Source organism: Cyprinodon variegatus, unplaced genomic scaffold, assembly GCF_000732505.1.
Source record: "Cyprinodon variegatus isolate N-32 unplaced genomic scaffold, C_variegatus-1.0 Scaffold232, whole genome shotgun sequence".
NCBI classification, from domain to species: domain Eukaryota; kingdom Metazoa; phylum Chordata; class Actinopteri; order Cyprinodontiformes; family Cyprinodontidae; genus Cyprinodon; species Cyprinodon variegatus.
In genome coordinates this window covers 180,728-200,455 of record NW_015150685.1, presented here as the reverse complement: position 1 = coordinate 200,455, position 19,728 = coordinate 180,728, and the positions used below count along the sequence as shown (strand labels likewise).

General features: G+C 37.2%; 2 protein-coding genes across 2 annotated transcripts in view; both read right to left on the bottom strand.

Moving 5' to 3' along the window:
* Positions 1–6,996, bottom strand: part of LOC107088919 (integral membrane protein GPR155-like) — a 17,965-nt gene extending 10,969 nt beyond the window's left edge. The window contains exons 1-8 of the mRNA XM_015381384.1: positions 6,869–6,996; positions 4,212–4,422; positions 3,990–4,137; positions 3,778–3,907; positions 3,522–3,700; positions 3,293–3,445; positions 3,144–3,211; positions 1,280–1,451 (exon numbers count right to left, since the gene is read on the bottom strand). Coding sequence (XP_015236870.1) covers positions 1,280–1,451; positions 3,144–3,211; positions 3,293–3,445; positions 3,522–3,700; positions 3,778–3,907; positions 3,990–4,137; positions 4,212–4,363 — 1,002 coding nt within the window. The 5' untranslated portion in view covers positions 4,364–4,422; positions 6,869–6,996. The remainder of the gene's footprint in view (positions 1–1,279; positions 1,452–3,143; positions 3,212–3,292; positions 3,446–3,521; positions 3,701–3,777; positions 3,908–3,989; positions 4,138–4,211; positions 4,423–6,868) is intronic.
* Positions 6,997–9,500: 2,504 nt separating this feature from the next.
* Positions 9,501–19,728, bottom strand: part of wipf1 (WAS/WASL interacting protein family member 1) — a 36,860-nt gene continuing 26,632 nt past the window's right edge. The window contains exons 4-9 of the mRNA XM_015381347.1: positions 17,813–17,941; positions 17,008–17,725; positions 14,602–14,702; positions 14,232–14,456; positions 12,420–12,533; positions 9,501–10,035 (exon numbers count right to left, since the gene is read on the bottom strand). Coding sequence (XP_015236833.1) covers positions 9,983–10,035; positions 12,420–12,533; positions 14,232–14,456; positions 14,602–14,702; positions 17,008–17,725; positions 17,813–17,941 — 1,340 coding nt within the window. The 3' untranslated portion in view covers positions 9,501–9,982. The remainder of the gene's footprint in view (positions 10,036–12,419; positions 12,534–14,231; positions 14,457–14,601; positions 14,703–17,007; positions 17,726–17,812; positions 17,942–19,728) is intronic.

The window sequence follows — 19,728 nt, the reverse complement described above, 5'->3', positions numbered from 1 at the left end:
CTTTTAGTACGGTGCACCTTATGGTCGTGAAAATACGGTATGTGCTTTTGCTAGTGTAGAAACTGAAGCTCTGTGGAGTTATTCAATTGGTCCATTAATTTAGCTCTATTGTAAACTAGTCAGATTTAAAGGCTAATGCGCAGAGACAGCATTAAAGTACATGGCATCATGCATGCACAATTTGCAAATAGAAAATTACTATAGCATTAACAGACATGATTGTAATTGAGTCTTGATGTATATTCTTAATATTATATGTAAAATGTAATTACCATAACAATGTATTAAATACATGTGTATTACATGTATGTACATCATTAATTTAGCACTTTTGGCACATCTGTATTATTCTTCATTAATACATTAATTTTATTGTGATGGATTTCTCTAAATCATGTAATATAAAATATTACATGATTTAGAGACTTCATAATGACTATGCAATGTGGTGGGCCTATTGTTTTAATAAAAGTGAACGTAAACTACTGATGCTATGAAACAGCCGGTGCGTGTCAAAGTGATGAATTTATCTTTATTTCAAAAGTCTTAAGTCCCCCTGAAAATGAGAACATCATCGCTGTTCGATGCTATATTGCTTACATTGCCACCGCTCTAACTAGGGAGTACCAATATGGCGGCGGTGGCTTTACTTCAACCCCGTACTACAAACGGACAATCAGCAATCCAGTGAATAAATAGAGTGTTTAGGTTCCATCTCTTCCTCAACACAGCTGACTCCAATATGAGCTCGTTATCAGCGCTGGCAGCTGCAGGTGAGCTAGCTTAGCCATTTGACTCAGGTGTGTAAGACAAGGGACAGAGCTAGAACCTACAGGACACCATCCCTTCAGGGGATTACGTTTGGTTATTAGGAGGAATGCTTGATATGTATTGCTCTATTTTAACATGAACATATGGTTGTTTTTGTTTTGTAAATCAGCATAATGTTTCATTGGGTCCCTTTAAAAAATTTTGGTGCTAATGGTGTTTATGTTGTGAAATAAACTACTTTAGCTTTTCAAGCAGAAAAATGTGACCAAGTGTTGCCAACATTGTCAAATCATTAAAAATATGCAGAACATTTATTTTTATTATCCTTGCATTCTTCTGTATGTCTGATTTCATGCATCATGTGCTCAGGTTAAGAAGCCAGTTTCTGTTTCCAAGACCAACAAGGAACGTCTTTCACAGTTTCGCTGCAGATTAAAGCATTTTTTACGCTTAAACGGTTTGAAAAGCTGCATTGTTCCAGAAATGAGTTGTTTAACAGAGAACCTACCACCTCCAGCTCCATGTTGTAATGTCCTGCATAGATGGCTACGCTCGGTGCTGTAGGGAAGACTCCGTAGAGGAAAGCAAAGTTGGATAAGCTGGTGTGGTTCGGGCTCGTGCTGTTCACCCCGACGTCCAGAATGTCCACCATGTCTTTGCAGACCAGTGGCATTACCAGGCTGGAAGGGGCAAGCAAGGACCAGCAATCAGTTTCACTCTGAAATACTAAATACTTAAACTTGATACACTTAAAAGCCTGGTCTTAGGTTCCCAAACATTTTAGCTTTTTTTTTTTAGCTGAAAAAGTGAACATATGGTAAGGAGACACAAGTTTAAGCAAATTTCCCTTTAACTAAAGAAAAATAACATCTCAAAATAAAACCTTTAATTGTTTATTCAATAGGAAAAAGAAAACCTGCATTCATACATAATAAATTGCTGACAAATCCCTTAAAAATATATGTTTCAGTTCAATCAATTCTCAATGCCCAACCACAGCCAGGGGTGCTATTGCTTTCTTCGACGGATTTCGCCTGTTACTTCTTATAGACTAAATTGCTTTTCACTATAAAAGCTAATAAAACAAGAAGCTGAAAACACAATTAGGAAAGCAAAATATATAAAACCTTACACTAGGCTTGATACCAAAATCTCCAATGAAAATTCAAAGAATTTTCTGTTGGAGGCAGAATTAGCATCTACCCTGATTAGCCTACTCTGAATTGGGATTTCTGTCTTCCCCTCCGAACTGAAACTGTTCAGTTTCTTTTACGAGTTCATATATTTGATTAAGCATATCATATTATCACTAAGCAGTGACATTGAAATTCAGTGGACAAAAACAAGTCGTTCTATTGGCTGGAAAGGTTGCTAGACGTTGATCGAACCAGTGACGGAAAGCAAAAAAACAAATCCACAAGCAGAGAGCTAACGGGTTTGGAGCACATCTAACCCCAAGATTCCACATCATCCGTCAGCGCTCCGCTCCGCTCATGTACGTCATGCGCAGTATTTGTCTGTCGTGTTAATCAATGAGAGCTGTTCCACATCCACCGCTACTTCTCCGCACGTCACCGTCCACATACATAAGAGCATAATTCTTATATATTTCTAAAAAGTAACACCATTTATTTAAAAGACTGGATGCAAACTATTGGTTCTTCAACATACCAGGAAGCAGGTTTCTCATCTCCAACAAATTATTTCTTTTATACGGAGAGGATTAAAAGTTTCATCAAATCGAGTCAAAAGAAACTTCTTATTGCAGGCATGGATGAAAAGATGCTGAGTTTGGTAGTAGAGAACAAACATAGTTCATACAAAAGCAATTTTGTATGATCCTAGTTAAACCTGTTACAAAGATCCACAACAAGAAGAAAATATTTGGGCAGAAACTGCACATATGCTGGATACTGATGGGGATTTTTAAATATTTCATAAGAAATTAAGCGTTCATTTCTGCATGTTTTCCTCCTACGAATTTAATAATAATAATACAGTCGCGCATGCTCTCCTTGAGCTCCGAGGAAGTGGAGCAGGACGGGAGGAACAGCGGAGGCTGCAGGCTTTGCTTTGCGTGTAGGTCTGGAGTGGAGCGGGTCGGACCAAAGGATGCAGGATTTCTGTGTCAGACTAGAGCAAAGATTTGCTTTTGCTCAAGGAGATAATATTTGTACAAAAAGAATTAGATCAGAGAAAAGAAACGAAGCATTAAAAGTGAAAATCCTGCTATCCTGATAATGTGTCTCTTGGTTTTTGGCAGGAAAAGTCCTTCATACTACAGATCATTCATCAACCAAATGGAGCCAATGTATTGGTGCACCTCACTCAGAATATCACTAGACCTTAAGCTAACATAAGTCCTGACTTACAGTTTGGCTGTAATGAGAAGAATCAGAGCCACTCCAGCGTCTCTGGTGAGTTTTCTGAGCTGGCCCACCTGCATCACAGACACACATATTATTCAGTAACATTTAGTCTTTTAGAAAAAAAGAAAAAAAGGTAAACTCTGCTTTCTCACCATAGTGAGGCCAAGATAAAACAGCGCCGCTCCTCCAAAAGAGTTGGCCAGACCGTCTATAAACTCCGACAGAACGGCAGGAATCCTTTCCCCCAAAGCGAAATGGGAAATGATTCCCACCATCACCATGAACACGATTGGATTCTTTAACACCTTCAGAGATGACAGCCAGAATCGTCAAAATCCACCAACGTTTAATTCCTCACCAACCTCAGCCTGAAACCTTTACCTGTAAAAATACAACTCCCAGGATGCTGAGGCTGCTGCGCTGTGGATGGCTGGCCTGCCTCCACTTCTGCACCTCGCACAGAGCGAAGCCGATGGGATTGAGGAGCATGAGGGAAACAGGGGCGACTAGGTAGATGTACTGGAGGTACTCTGGATATGTGCTTCTATATAAAGCATCAACTGGAGGACAAGATACAGAAAGACTTTAAATATTTCAGCTCAAACCTTTTAAATCCCAACGCCAGGTGAGTTTTTACCTATTGGGTATCCCAAGGCGAAGTCGTTGCTCTGAGTAGCGAAGATGGCGTACAGACCGGCCTTGCTGTACCTGTTGTCTGGACCCGCCACCATCAGCGTCAGCACACACACCAGCACAAACACCGTCACCTGCATTAAATCAGGATTAAGTTACTCTGGCCTGATAATCACAAACAACACAAATGAAGTATGGTTTGCAGAGTTCATTAACCTTTGCAACCAGAACGCTCCAAAGAAAAGCCCAGATGACGTCTTCAAAGTCCAGCAGCACCATGTTTTTAAAGAGCAGAGCCGGAAGAGCAAATTTAGAGACAAAGTTCCCCAAACCTTTCGCCTGGTTCTCTGTGATCATGTCGGCTCTGCAGGGGAAATAAAAAAGTGTTAATGTACTAAATCCAAATGCATTGATGGGTCAGTGAGGCGCCTCTCCTACCGGCCAGCGATGTAGCCACACAGGATGATGCCGAAGCACTCCAGGAGGGCTGGAAACAGCTTGTCAATGGACATGTGGGGCGCCGCAGCGGCCAGGGGACCGTGGGAGATGTTCTTCCCGTGGATAAACACATAGTTGTTTGGAGTCTCCATGGCGACAATGGGATGAGATTCAGAGGGTTTCTGCAGATAGGTCCAGAGCCTGGTAAAAGCTGTTACAAGATGTTTGGAAGAAAACTGAGTATTATAGTTGGCTAGAATAATCACTCATATTCATTATTTTTCCTCTAAAGTATTTACATTTGTGTTTTTTTGTGTGTTTGTTTTTATAACAAATAAATCATTTGAGCGGATCAGCTAAATTAAATCACACAACCTCTCCCCATCATTACCTAACATGCTTACATTGACATAAACTAATGAATAAACACCTGATTAGTGCGGGTAGTGAGTGTGGATCGACAACACTCACGGTTCAGTAAAGGTTGTTGAATCACTTCACAGCAGCGGGGAAATTGGACCCATGTGATCTGGGATAACAGTAGCATGACGTTTGTAGGTTTGGAAGTCATTTTTTTGTGTTAGTACATTTTAATTCAAAACTCATATTGAGAGTCAGATTTTGTCTCTCTTAAATCTTTCACAAAGCGTTTGGCTAAAAAGTCACAGACAAAAAGATGCTTAATAAGTGAGAAGGCCTAAAATACTGTGAAAATCTAATTGAAGTGCTATTCTAAGAGCTCATGCTAAATGGCGAACAAATAACGTTTTTTTTTTTCTGGTCATTTAACACCGATTTTTACACCAGTCAGCATTCTATATCCTGAGAAAGTTTTTTTTTTTTTTTGGTGCTTTGTGACATCTATTGCACCTTCTAAAACACAGTTTTGTTAAATATAGCAAGACCCTGCCCACATTATTCTTATCCAGTTAATTTAAACTCCAGCCAACCAATTAGAAAACTAGAACTGCAGACAGAAACCCCACTAATTCATAGCCAAAACGCTGAGAAGATATCTGATGTTTGTTTTACTGGTAGATCACTGGTGGATTGTATATATTCTGCAACACTCACTCTACGTGTTTGCTTCTGCAATCATCTCTCAAAGAAGTCGTAAAATTACAAGAATAAAGTTGCACTGAGAATAGTGATAAAATGACAATAAAGTTGTAACATTATGAGAAATAAGTAGAATTTTATGACAACTCTAAGAAAAAGCGCTTTCTTCCCTAAAATGAGGAATGTCGAGCATCATGTGAAGTTATACTTTGGCTTTGATTTGACAAATAAGTAAATCTTTTAGCACACTAGTATGTTAAATGTGGGCAGTATGTCAAATTATTCTCGTAACATTACAACTTTATTCTCATAATGTTACGACTTTATTCTCGTAATATTACAACTTTATTCTTGTAATGTTATGACGTTATTCTCTTAATGTTACGATTATATTCTTGTAATATTATGACTTTATTCTCATAATATTACGACTTTATTCTCGTAATATTACAACTTTATTCTCGTAATGTTATGACGTTATTCTCTTAATGTTACGATTTTATTCCTGTAATATTATGACTTTATTCTCGTAACATAACTACTTTATTCTCGTAATATTACGACTTTATTCTTATAATGTTACTTTATTCTCGTAATGTAACAACTTTATTCTCGTAATGTTACCACTTTATTCTCGTAATGTTACGACTTTATTCTCGTAATATTACGACTTTATTCTCGTAATGTTACGACTTTATTCTCATAATGTTACAACTTTATTCTCATAATGTTACAACTTTATTCTCATAGTGTTACAACTTTATTTTCGTAATGTTACGACTTAATTCTCGTAATGTTACTTTATTGTAATAATGTTACCACTTAATTCTCGTAATATTACAACTTTACTCTCATAATGTTATGACATTATTCTTGTAATATTAAAGCTTTATTCTCGTAATATTACGACTTTCTTCTCGTAATGTTACAACTTTATTCTTGTAATGTTATGACGTTATTCTCATAATATTAAAACTTTAATCTCAAAATAAAAAAATAAAATCTCCAGCCGTCATACTGTAGAAAGCACTTTGCAGCATCTGGTGTAAATTTCTGTTTTCAGATATTCTGCTTTGCTGCACTTATTCGCATGTTAACTCATCCAGTGTATTTCACCCATAAATGTTACAAAAAACGCCCTTATTGTCTGTTTAAACTGTAAAGAAGCAGACAATACAGCCGTGGGAACTGAATATCCCTTGAACGAATCATTTTAGTGAACTACTGTAACTGTAGAGAATCGGTACATTGCAAAGACTTCTTGTTCCCATTACTAATGGGATGGATTTGGGGGGAACAGAGTGGTGTTTGTCCGCTGATATTCTTGTTACGGCTCTGAATTATCTCCAACCGGGTTTTTAGACGGTTTCTTCCATCGGATTTCAGCTCATCTGGAGCTAAAATAACGGTATAAAAACTAAGCCCACCGCAGTGAGGCATGAAGGGGCGGACAAAGCGACCTGAGGCTCTGTTGGGGCAGCTGACCGTTAGCTCTACCATACCTGCATGCTAAAAACACATCTCAAGGCGCAGTTAACCGAACCCCTACTCAGGTTTAGGCCATTTAAAATGATTTATAGAGCGATAATTTTCCATACCTCTGTTTCACCAGCACTGTGCTACACAGCGGAGCAGCATCCCAGGTCCTTTTTGTTTCCTAAGCTGTTGTTTTTCTGCTGTAAGGGTTGGAGGTCTGTCCCTATCTGACAGCTGCAGCCAGTAGACACGCCCCAACAGCAGACTGACGGAGGCTTAAGCCAATCAGGGCGAGGAACGCGGTCTAGGGGGCGTTTCTAGTTGCTTTACCGAGGAGCACTGTTATTGTGCAGAAATTATTCATTCTGGAGAAATTCAAATGATGTTTTTTAGTTTTCATTCATCGGTTTCATCAATATGTGTGAATAATTCAACAATGCAGGTTTTTTAAGCAACCAGACGCCTCTGAAACCATCAGGGTTTGGACAGATCCAATGTCCAACTGTGGGAACAGACCCCATTCTATGAAGTTTGTGTTTCAAAACTATTTGTGCAGTGTAAGTGTGAATTTAAAAATGTAGAGAGAGTTACAGTCTAAGTTTTGTATTTGTAAAATAAAAAAAAAAAAATTCACGAAGACACATTTTTTTTACAGGTTGTTCAAAATTTAAAGTGCAAGTAGACAAATTCTATTCTACAAGTTGCACATCAAAAACATCTCACATTCTCAGTTTTGCTCCAAATGATTCAGAATTTTTGTTGCAAAACAATTTGGGAATTTTAACTTAGGTGTTTTTTATCTAGATTCTTTTTAAATCTGTCACATTGCAAGAAAAACTTACACCTCCTCATGTTGATGTATACAAGTACACAAACCATGTTCTGCAAGTTGCACATCAAAAATGTCTTCCACTCAGTTTTACTACAGTTGATCTAAAGCAAATGGCCTACTGCCATGTTGCCTTCTGTCGGTAATCCCTGCGAGATTTGTAATTGTGACAGTTTATTAAAAAATCTACAATTACAAATCACCAAAGTTACATCGCACACATAGTTTTGCAACAATAGTTCTGGACCATTTGGAGCAAAACAGAGAATGGAAGAGGTTTTTGATGTGCAGCTTGTAGAACTGAATTTGTGTACTTGTACACAAATTAATTCTACAAATAAGAAACTAAAGACTGTAACCCTTTCTACAACTTTAATAATAGAGGTAATATTTTTACTTTCATTCTTATAAGAGATATTGCCCCATTTAACATGAATTTATTTAATGACAGCAGAAGAATACATCTTTTAAAGACTTACTATATGTTTTATTAAGTTGACGCAGGGGTGCCACCAGAAATTTGGGGCCCCATGAAAGACATTGATATCCCCACCCAAAAAAAAATTATGCAACCTTAAAAAGTGCTATCAGGATGCACTGAAGAGTATCATTTACATTTTCAATGTAATTTTTATGACCCAGCCAACATGTTGGAGTCTGGAACTCCTTTTTTTAACCAGGGAAGTTTTATTTTTGTCGCACAAAAACAAGCCCACATCATTACGTTTACCCCCTTATGCTTAACAGCTGGTAAAATATGTGTTGTTCAGTTTCTACCAGACATGGCGTGGGATTTATGGTAAAATTATCTACTTATGTCTAATCCAATCAAAGGATATCATATAAGTCTCACAATTCAGCTTTGAAATAGTCCAGAACCATCTCCACAGGAATATTTGCTTCCAGTAGAACAGACCATTTCTCTAAGGTCATTTCTGATTTTTATCCATTTTGCTGGTGCAATTCATAGCTGTATGCTTCAGACCACAATCTGCCAGTACGTTTCTAGAAGTTGGTGTTTAAACTCATTATCATTAATCAGAAGTAATTACATACAGATACACAATTGGAACCTTCATTTCTCCAGTTGCCAGTAATATTTCATAAACAATCCTTCTAAAATAGGTTAAACAAAATTCCACACTTTGGTATACATTTAATGTCCTTTTTATTGCACAGTTATGTAAATGAATAATATGGTTTATGTGATAAAATCTGGTTTATCTTGTAGACACCTCAGTTCACCGTGTCCTATCCGTTTCCAAAAGTCATATTGCTTAGGAAACTGATGCATAACTCAATAAAATCCCCCTGCCCTCCTTTTAACTCAAAGTATTTTTAAGTAAAGCATTTTTAAGCCTTTTTTAAAGTAAATAGTTTAACTATTGTACGATTGCCTTACAGAAATATTTAACAAAAAAACAAAGCAGAACATAAAAGCAAACCTAATACTGCAATCATAACTTATCCCATAATCCAGTATCAGCTGGTTAAATCATAGATACATCCACTGACTCTCTGCTGTGCATCAAGAGAACTTAAAAAAACAGCAACACAATATTCAGCATGACTGCACATGGATGCTGCAATAACCCCACGGAAATGTCCTTTAAAGCACATCGAGCTGAACATCCTTGCATAATCAATTATAACGTACCGCTAAGAGGTTCCAGCAGAGAAAAACTGGTGGAAAAAAAAAAAGGAAAGTCTACATTCGTGCTGTGAAGGCACACATGGCTTTGGCATAGAAAGCATGCATCTTCTGAAAGGCTGAGACAGCTTAAAGACCATCTTTTGTACTGTTGCTGTATCTAAGGCACCTTGATTGTTGATCTGAAATGTTCAGACAGTTATACAGCATTTAATTCTACTGTTTCAACCAAAAAGAACATCTTGATATAAACAAGGTAATTCCCTTTATGAGAGCACAAAGATCAGTATCTTTGTTCTTCTCAAAAGGCTTGGCTTTTTTATAAAACTATAAAAATATACAAATCAGTTGTGGTATTGCCTGAAAAAAAGGAAATGGGCTAAATTTTATTTGATTAAGAAAACAAAAAAACAAAAAAAACAAACAGATAAGATGGATCTGATTTTGAGCATTTTGACACCAAACACATCCTCCAGAAATAGCATGGTTGTAAACTTTAAAAATAAAGAAAGCATTTTCTCCAGAACACAGTTGTACCACAATATATAAACAGTTTTGGCTCCTTGCAGATCCCCAGTTCCCTGCTGCAGAGCCACATGATGTAAACTCCACAAGACTGAAGGTCCTTTTTTCCCCTCTTTTGCGATTCTCACATGATCGACATGCATGTGGTCAAAGAGCAATGAGCGTAACTGAGAAATAGGAAGAAAAGAAGAGGTGGTAGGACCAAGTGTTGTGATGGAGGCCATCTTTTCTTCACCTGGGTATTGGAGGAAGCGGAGGAGCTCCTCGCTCCTTTTTACCAGGACCTGGAAAAACAGAAAAAAAGAAATTAGTGCTTGCTTGAAGTTTACAATGAATATGTTTGTTCTCCACATCACGCTGCTCCACAAAAAAGAAATTCATACATTTTTTCTCTCTCATTATTTTCAATCTTAGGTACACTGGACATAGAAGTCTACGCATCCTTGTTAACATGCCAGGTTTTTGTGATCAAATAAATAATTTCCAAACATTTTTCTACCATTTTTTCAGGATTATTGAATAGAAAAAACAGAAATCTCCTTAGTGGGAGCCAAAAATAAAATCAAACACTAATATTAGGGATGCACGATATAATCGGCCCCCTATCGGTATCGGCCTGTATCGGCCTTAAAACGGAATATCGGACATCGGCCACCCCACCGATATTTAACCCGATATTTGATCAGCTTCTGAGTTTCTAAAGTCTAAAAAAAAAAAAAAAATACTACTTCTTCTTCTTCCTCAAAAAATTATTTTTTTACAGACTTAAAAACTTCTAAAGACGAGGGAAAAAATATTGATACATTAAAATATCACAATATCTTCATATGCTGATATATTGCCATTTAAAAACACCATATCAATCTCTTTTACTGATGAAATATTGCTATATGTCATCGTTATGCTACGAAATCCCCCGAAAATTCACGAAATGTTGCCATATTTTTATATGTTGATATATTGACGCGGTATCTATCTATTTTACAAAATCTCACAAGAATTTGCAAAATATTGCGAGAGTTTGTAACAGAACGATGAAATTTCACGAGATTTTGAAGGTAAAATAGATCGATACCACGTTTTTAAAAATCTATTTGATATCAGCATATGAAAATATATTTGAGTATATTATTTTTCAAAGTGTCAGAAATGGATAACAAAACTGCTATTTTCAATGACTACTTATTTTTGTCCAGCTTTAACATCGGTATCGATATCGGTTAACGGCTACATGAGTTTTAAAATATCGGCATATCGGATATCAGCCAAAATCCCAATATCGTACATCCCTAACTAATAGATTTACTGGACCAACCCTATATAATTAATATTTAACTGAAACCAGCATGAAGTGGTGAGGTATTTTAAATCAGTTTTAGGAAAAGCACATGTTGACACACCCATGGTGCAGAAGTAACAAAGCCCTCTAAACTCTATGAGTTCCTGAGTTTAGCTTATAAAGCTGTATGGAGCAGAAGCAGGGTCCAACATCCTTGGAGCAATCTTTACTTGGTAAAATGTTAATAAAAAAAAACAATCCTCATTAAGACGTAATGTGCCATACTGAAATTAATCAAATTCTTCAATTTTTTTTTTTTTTTTAGTAAAATGTAGATTTTAAACTTTCTTTTTTGATAAAGCTTATGTTATAGAGCTTCAGGTTACCCTCAGCTATCGCTATAGTTATGCTGCTAGAGCCTTAGACTGCTGGAGGACATACAGACCCCTTTCCTCCCATTCTGCAGTATTTGTTAGTTCAAACCCTCGGTTTATGTCCCTTCTGCTTTTTACACGTCATAGTAGTTTTATTATCTGGCCTATTCCTGATTGGCTTTGACAACATCTTTGAGGGAATTATAAGCTGGGCTGCTGCGACCAGCTACCACTTTCAATTACAAATGATTGTCAGGCTTGTTTTTTGCTGCTTAGTCCTACTTCTTTCCTGGACATTGCTCTAGTGTTTACTGTGACTAACTGCATGTGCTATATTTTATCCCTTTGACATTAAAACTGGCTCAGAGCTCATCTGTTTAACCGTACCTGTCCTAGTTAGAGTCATCCGTGGAGCTAGTTTACTGTTACCTTTCCTAATAAATATTGTTTTTAAAGCTCATTGCTTCTATGCTCCTTTTGAATCTCTGCTTTTCTCTCCTTTAACCTCCAGTGGACCCCAGCAGAAGGTCGCTCACACTGATCCAGGTTCTGCAGGAGGTTTCTTCCTGTTAAATGGCATTTTTTCACCCCTGTCGGTGCATGCATGCTCGGTGCTCATCTCAGAGTAGCGTGTGCTGCAAAGTTAATGACTCGATGCAATCAGCTGGCTTTCCTTAGGTAAAACCTTCCCGGTCTGTTTGTACAATCTGATTGAATTGTCTCTGTAAACTGGGTAGGCATGATGTGAAGCAAACTGGTGCTTTATCAATAAACTAAATTAAAATTGAATTGAATAGAGGGATGCGTATGTGTCGGTTTTGCTGTATGCTGATTTTTAATGGTTATCCCTTGATCTAGAGCATCTTTGGGTTGAACAAGAGTGGAGACTATGAGCCCGGCCTAGCAAGCTAGCAAAAACACTCAAACAGCAGGGCCAATTCAAAATTAAAATGCATTAACAATGGGTGGACATGAAAGAGGGTTAGTGAGGAAGGAAAAAGAACAAGTGAGTCACCTTTGCTCTCATTCTTGGAGATCTTGCTGGGGTAAGTCTTCTGGAAGGGTACATAGGGATCGGGCGGAGGAAAGTCCGACACTGGATGAAAAGTGAATCTGTACTCAAACTCATCTGTTGGAAGAATTAAAACAAAGGTTTAAAGTGAAATTCATCAATAAAACAAGATAGTTGTATGTAGCATGAAATGAATGGAGCCACTGCAAAAAAATTTAATCTAAATAAGTCATTTTTGCTCAAATTAAGTGCATTTTTTCTTGAATTGAGGAGATAAGTGAGACACTTTGCCAATGGAACAAGACAATTTACATTTAAAATAAGAAAAAAAACATTTATTTGTCTTATTTCAAGAGTATATTATCTAATTATCTTGTTTTAGGAGTAAAAATACTCATTCCATTGGCAGATCATCTTATTTACCTGCTCAAATTAAGGGTAAGTACACTTAATTTAAGCCATTTTTACTTATTTCTAGATGTTTTTTGCAGTGCAATCTAGTTGGTATGCTGCAAAAAAAATCGAAATCTAGATAAGTAATTTTTCCCTAAAATAAGTGCATTTGTTCTTGGATTAAGGAGGTAAAAGGGAAATCTTGCCAGTGAAACAAGACAATTCACACTTAAAATAAGAAACAACAATTGCATTGTGTTATTTCAAGTGGAAATTACCTAATTGTCTTATTTTAAGAGTAAAAATACTCTTACTATTCCATTGGCAAACTATCTCATTTACCTACTCAAATTAAGGGTAAATACAATTAATGTAAGAAATGTTTACTTATTTCTAGATCTTTTCTTTCCAGTGTATAAAGCAGCTATGAATGTGATCTAGAACTGTCTGCTGGTTTAGGCAGGACTCTTACGGTCTGTTGGCATTTTTTCTTCCTAAATAAACCTTCCACTTTGGTCGACAAAATAAAAACAATTGAAACAGAGGTCAGAGTATTTCAGCCTTAACTGAAGCATGCAGTAAAACCAACAATGAGGAGCATGGGTACAAGCCTGAAAAAACTGCCCACAGGAATGAACTGGTATCTCCTATGTCTTCCTCAGACTTGGATCACTTTACAGCACCATACAGAAGTATTCACACCCTGAGGTTCTGTTCCTATGTTGTCTCGGTTCAACCACAACACCATGTGAGTTTTACGGGCATTTTATGTGAAATAACACAAACTAACTTTCAATTGGGAAGTAGATGTTTAGGATATGCTATTTATTCAAAGAATCTGAAAAAGGATGTAGTGCAGTGGATTTGGCATCTATGGGTCAATACTTTGTACAACCACCGTGGTTGGAAGTGAAAGCTGCATAGGCTTGTTTTTCAGTTTTTAGTCCTGTTTCACTCCTACACATGGCTTTGTTGTACACTCCACTCTTTTATTTGAACATAAGAACATGAAATAAAAGGAGGTTGAAACCAAAAACAGAGTTAAAAAAGAAAAGTTACTGAATGCGTAAACTATCTTTACAAAATAAAAGCATCACAAAACAACACTACATTGTGAAAAAATAAAATAAATAAATAGATGAATTAAGTAATTAATAATTTTTTTGAATAACTGAAAAATCTTCAAAAATAATAAAATAAAATAAGAAAAAATATTCTAAATTTTTTTTTTCAAGGGGATATTTATTTATTTAATAAAATATTTATTTACAATTCATCAAAAGCAGTATTTATTTTATTTTAAATGAAATGGCTCTCAAGAGTTATTTGGTCCTTAACCCTATTCAAACTATCAATCTTTCTTATTATATTATTATTTATTTGTCTTCCAAACTCATTTAGCACATTGATGGACCTACAGACCTTGCATTTGGTTGTGGTGAGAGTTCTGGAATCCATTTCCTATAGGTGGTGGAGGTGGAAAAGCCCCACCAGGCCCGGGTCTGTCTGGTGGCGGGAGAGGTCGCCCCCCAGGCCCTCCACGAGGAGGCTCCGGCCCTGGCCGACCGACAGGAGGCGGTGCAGGCGATGACCTGATGCTGCCTCCGCCCATGTTGCGACCTGAAGGAGGCGGAGGAGGAAGAGGACCTTTGGAGGCAGAAGGAACATCATTGAGGAACTTTCATTCAACGTAATATTAAGAACTCAGCTTTGAAACATATTTTATTCATTCTTTGAAAAGAAGTGGTCGTCTGTTTGAGTAATCAGTAATCAGCAAAGGCTGGTTGGTTACCTGAGCGTGGAGAGGGCTGGTTCCTTCCAACAGACGGCGGTCTCTCATTTGGAGGAGGAGGGAGGGGTCCTGATCGGCCAGGAGGGGGAGCCGGAGCATGGCTGGAGAAAATAAATGAATTTTATTCTTTACTTCCATGATGCATCAAAATATGGTTTATAAGTAAAATGTTTTTTCATTTATGAAAAATCTTCCTAGTTTTTTTCTAAAAGGAACAAAATGTTAATAAACCAACAAAATTAAGCTCATTGTAGAAATGTGTGTCCAACCTCACCTCTAACCTCTTAATCAGATATTTCAGCTTTTTTTTTTTTTTTTTTACCAATTACAGGTTTTCTCATTCTAAGATTAAGGCCCTTTAAATAACTTTACAATTTATTAATTAAGTTAATTGGATTTGAAGAATTATAGCCTTTTCTTATCCCATTGGAACATCCACCCTTCAACCAAAACAAAAAAATTAGATCAAATTTAAGATTTTTAGTTCGTTCAAGTAGTTTCAACAAAAAACAAATGATTAATACCCACTTACTTGTAACAAAGTTGCTTACACCTAGTGCACTACGCTACTATTGGGGAGGGGGGTGAATAAATGCTTCAATGCAGAGTGATGTATGTAGAGAAATTTGTCTCGATAATATTTAAAGCAAAGATCTTCTTTTTGTAAAAAGAAATTTGAAGAAAATCTTTTTGATAAATGAAATCGTCCATAGGAAAAAAAAAAGGGTTTTCACAGTAATTTAGAAGTATTAGTATGTTTAATTTAGAGTATGCAAACAAATATTTTTACAGTTTACTGTGTTTTTTCATCTTTTATTTTCTAAATGTTATAGATGTATTTCAAAAATTGTTCCGCTTTTTATGCCTCTGTTTGCAGGTCAGTAGAAATAAGTAAGCAGTAGCTTTTCTATTGGTGAAAGAATGCAGAAGTAGATAGGGGGAAATCTATAAAACAGGATTGAGGAAAATGAGGTTCATAAAACTCAGTCTCCACCTCCTGAAAAAAATGAACATAACCTAAAAATTATGACTGAAAATGAAATCTAGAGATAGGTTTGAAAAAATAAAATCTGAATAATAATAATAAAAAAAACTTAACTGTAAAAAAATACTGGTTGAACTTGTTTAACTAATATGAATAACCTCTTTTTAAAGGGAGACAACATCAAATTACAAAAAAGGTACCTTATTGAATTGGCCTGAAGAGCTTTTACTTTGGAAGCAAAAGCACTAAGTTAAGTTCAGCTAATTTAAAAGTTTTCTGAAGCAAGTATCAAAGGATGGAGCTTCAGTCGAAGCAAATTGAAAGAAAGAACCAGCATATATTGTTGAAGTGAAACGAATAGCAGTTGATAATTATTCTTAAAACCTTTTTTTGAATTGAGAAGTTTTTCAATGTTATTTTTGGAAAAAAGAATTCTGCTAAATTCCTTTTCTTACTTTCAGTATTATGGGAACAGATTTTTTTCCCAAACAGATTCAAACATGGTAAATTCTATATCAGTTAACAAACATCAAACTAGATTAACCTAATCCAAATTGAAGACATGTGAACCAAAGAGATTGGCTACGTTCACACTAAAGATCAGATTTTTTTTTTTACCCTAAAATGACTTAGGTGAGATTCCTCCATGACTGTGTGAACAGCTCAATTCCCATTGAGTCTGATTTTTTCCAATCTGATCTGGGCCGATCTGTTTGTGGTTTTAAATCCAATACAGGTCGGATCTTCTGGGAATCTGACTGCGGTCAGAAGAGCCAAGCGACCCTTTTGAAATTAGAATGATAATGCTGCCAGAGTGGGGGCAAAAAAAATAATAAAAGAAAAAAACATGGAGGACAGTGTAGACCAGGGGTAACCAATTAAAGATCAGTGGGGTCCGAATAAAGAAAATCATCAACCAGTAAAGGTCTAGAGACGTTTTAATCATAATCCATTACTTTAAACAGAATTTAACACTGAAATAAAATGAGGTTTTTATGCATCCATGTTATACGTTGACTTTTTAAATAAATACTATTAAAAAAAGTAGAAATTTTTTCCATTTTAAAATCTAAAGTGAACGTAGCCTTAATGACTCAGAGAACTATTTTATACGCAGGCTGAGTGAAGCTTTTCACTATTGTTTATAAAATCCTGACTCTGAGGAGGTTTGTTGTGTTGCTCTTTGTTTGGACTTTTTAAAACCTGATGGCAGAACTTACTGACGTTCAGCTTCGAAAGGAGGCAGAGACATGACTCAATAAGTGGAAAATACAAAATACATGTTTGCTAAAGGAATGCCTGCAGAAAGTTGCTTTTTTCGTTAAACTTTTGTAACAAAAATTGAGCAGCGTCAGATGCTCTGAGTCCATCTGACGTAAAATCTACGATATTTTAAGCATTTTCGTTTTTTCCAGCTTTACCTGTTGAGCGAGCTGTTCCTCTGAGGCAGTCGAGGTGTGTTCTGATCATCCCCTCCTCCCTGGCCGGGTGGGATAGGAGGAGGGCCCGGCCGTCCCGGTGGCAGAGGGGGCACCCCGCCTCCGGATGAGGAGCGACCGGATGAGGAAGGCGAGGAAGAGGGTTTGGAGTTGACAGATGGGGGCGGAGGGGGCATGTCGCGGGGCATCGACGGTCGATTACCTCCAGGAGCTGGTGGTGGAGGAGGTCGGTCGTCAGGAAGCGGGGGCCTCCCTCCTGGAGCTGGAGGTAATGGAGGTCGGCTGCTGTTTGAAGGCGGGGGAGGAGGCGCGGAGAAGTTCGACCGAGGCCCAGAGGAGCCCCCTGGTGGGGGAGGAAAGGCTGCGTGTCTCGCTGGAGGTACGCTGGGTGGCGACGGTGCGCTGCCATGACCGGGCCTTGGTCCTCCAGGTAGAGATGGTGGAGGGGGGCCCCCACGAGACGAGTGGCTCTGGGGTGGTCTGGGTGTGCTGGGTACCGGAGGAGGGGGTCCACCTGGAGTGTCTTGTCTGGATGAGAAACTTGGACGGCCTTTGGGGAGATCAGGGGCCCCGCCACGAGGAACAGGAGGAGCACCTGGCAGTTTGGGGGGTCCAGACGGACTGCCGCCGCCACCGAAAGGGCTGGGTCCACCAGAACGGCCTCCTGGAGGGAGAAGAGGTCCTCGACTGGGTCCAGAGTCTAAGACGGAAAACAATTTTTTAATCTTTAGAGCCTTTGATGACCTTCCTCTCTAATCCTTAATGTTTTTTCCATCTTTATTCTTACCGTTGTCTCTGTTTGCTGCAGACCTCAGTTTGGGCATCCCTCCTGCAAACAGGCCCCCTAAACCAGCAGGAGACCCGCCGCCGAATCCTCCACCACCTCCTCCTCCTCCTCCACCACCTCCTTTTGGCTCTGAGAAAAAAGAAAAACTACTGTAAGCACTGATGGTAACATCTGTTTCTACCTGGACACACAGGCTAGAAAATGTCCACTAGATTCTGGCAATGGTAGCAGTTATTCCTGGTGCCTAATCGTAGGTGATACTTATCAAGTGTTTGTTTTTTTTTTCTAAATAAGTAAAATGAAGCTATTAAAGGATTTTTATTTTTTTATTTATCAAAATAATGTTTTCCATTATGTTTAAATTTGAAAAATGTTGAAATATTTTCTTTATATTCCTATAAAAGGAACAAAGGGACAAATGAAAGGAAAGTAAAGGAAAGGAAATTAAAGTAAATTTTACATTTTAGAGGTTATTTTCATATTATATCTCTATAAAAAAAAAACTTTGATCATAAAATAAGATAATATAGACCAAGCATCCTATTTTCTATTGTTAATATACAAGAAAAGCTCCATTTACTGACAACTGAGCAAAACCACAAAAATAACACATAATATATGATGTGGGATGCAACCAAAGTGAGTTGCTAGTATATAATTTTTTAAAATATACTTTCAATGAATAAGAATGAGCATCTTTTCCAAGACGAAAAAATAACTCTCCTCCGATGGCGAAGAACAGATTTGTGCAAACTACTAGGACTGAAACAATTAATCGGATTAATCGTGATTATTCGATTATTTAAATAATTGCCAACTAATTTAGTAAAGGATGAATCGTTAAATGCAGTATAGAGACTTTAAAACATGCCGTTAGCAGACAGATCGACCCAACTTGAGCAGCAATCAAGCCAAATTGGAAAAAATATGTTAAAACTTTGCTTTTAAGATAAAAAATAATATTTTTCTTCTGTCAATATGTTCTATCCAGAACTCCTCAAGGGGAAATGTTTCAGTTTCACCTAGTTTAATTTCATAAAAAGTCTAATTTAAGAAACCTTTTGCTATCCGAGTATTGATCGATTTATCGGGAAAAAAATCGACAGAATAGTTAACAGCTCTACAAAACAACTAATTTATACCTCAAGCAACAAGCAGCAACATAATCCTATTCCAAGTATCTTATTCGTGTTTGAAAGTGTTTGGCATTAAAGTCATGGACTAGACTCCCCTCCTGATCGCTGTTCACACTGAATAAAGAATTAAGAAGAGGAGCAAATTCTTCTTCACATTTACAGAATTTCTTTTTTTAACAATTTTTTTTTTGTTTTAATTTTTGGGCAATGGTGGCCTTTACAGACGAAGACGTGCAGAAAAGGTTTCCAGGTGGAGATTTAAGCCTGGAGAACTTTTGTGTAGATGTCTAATGAGTATGTGTTACAACCCTAATGTTCAGACAGGCATCCCTCAAAAATAAGAAAACTATGCAAACAGTAGGGGTGAGTATTGACTTGGGTGTAGCGATATAATACATGTCACAATACTTGGGTCACGATATGATATTAAGGGTGCTCCGATCAGGATTTTTGGGGCCGATCACCGATTGCTGAAAGCAGTATTGGTTGATACCGATCACCGATCACCAGTAACCGATCACTGGGTCTATCTGAAGCCTTCTATTTATTATGTAATATATTCAATTTTAATAGTCTTATCAAAAATGTATAGGTATTAAAATTAACAGAAGATAATGTATTGAATTGTCAACTGTATACTTTTATTAACAGGAAACGTTCAACATTTGACTTCCTTAGAAACATCTTAAACAGCTTAGAGCTTAACAAATAAGCCTTACTTCTAAATAATGTACAAAAAATCTGGCATTGTTAATTTACACAAATTTAAAGTGCAGAGCA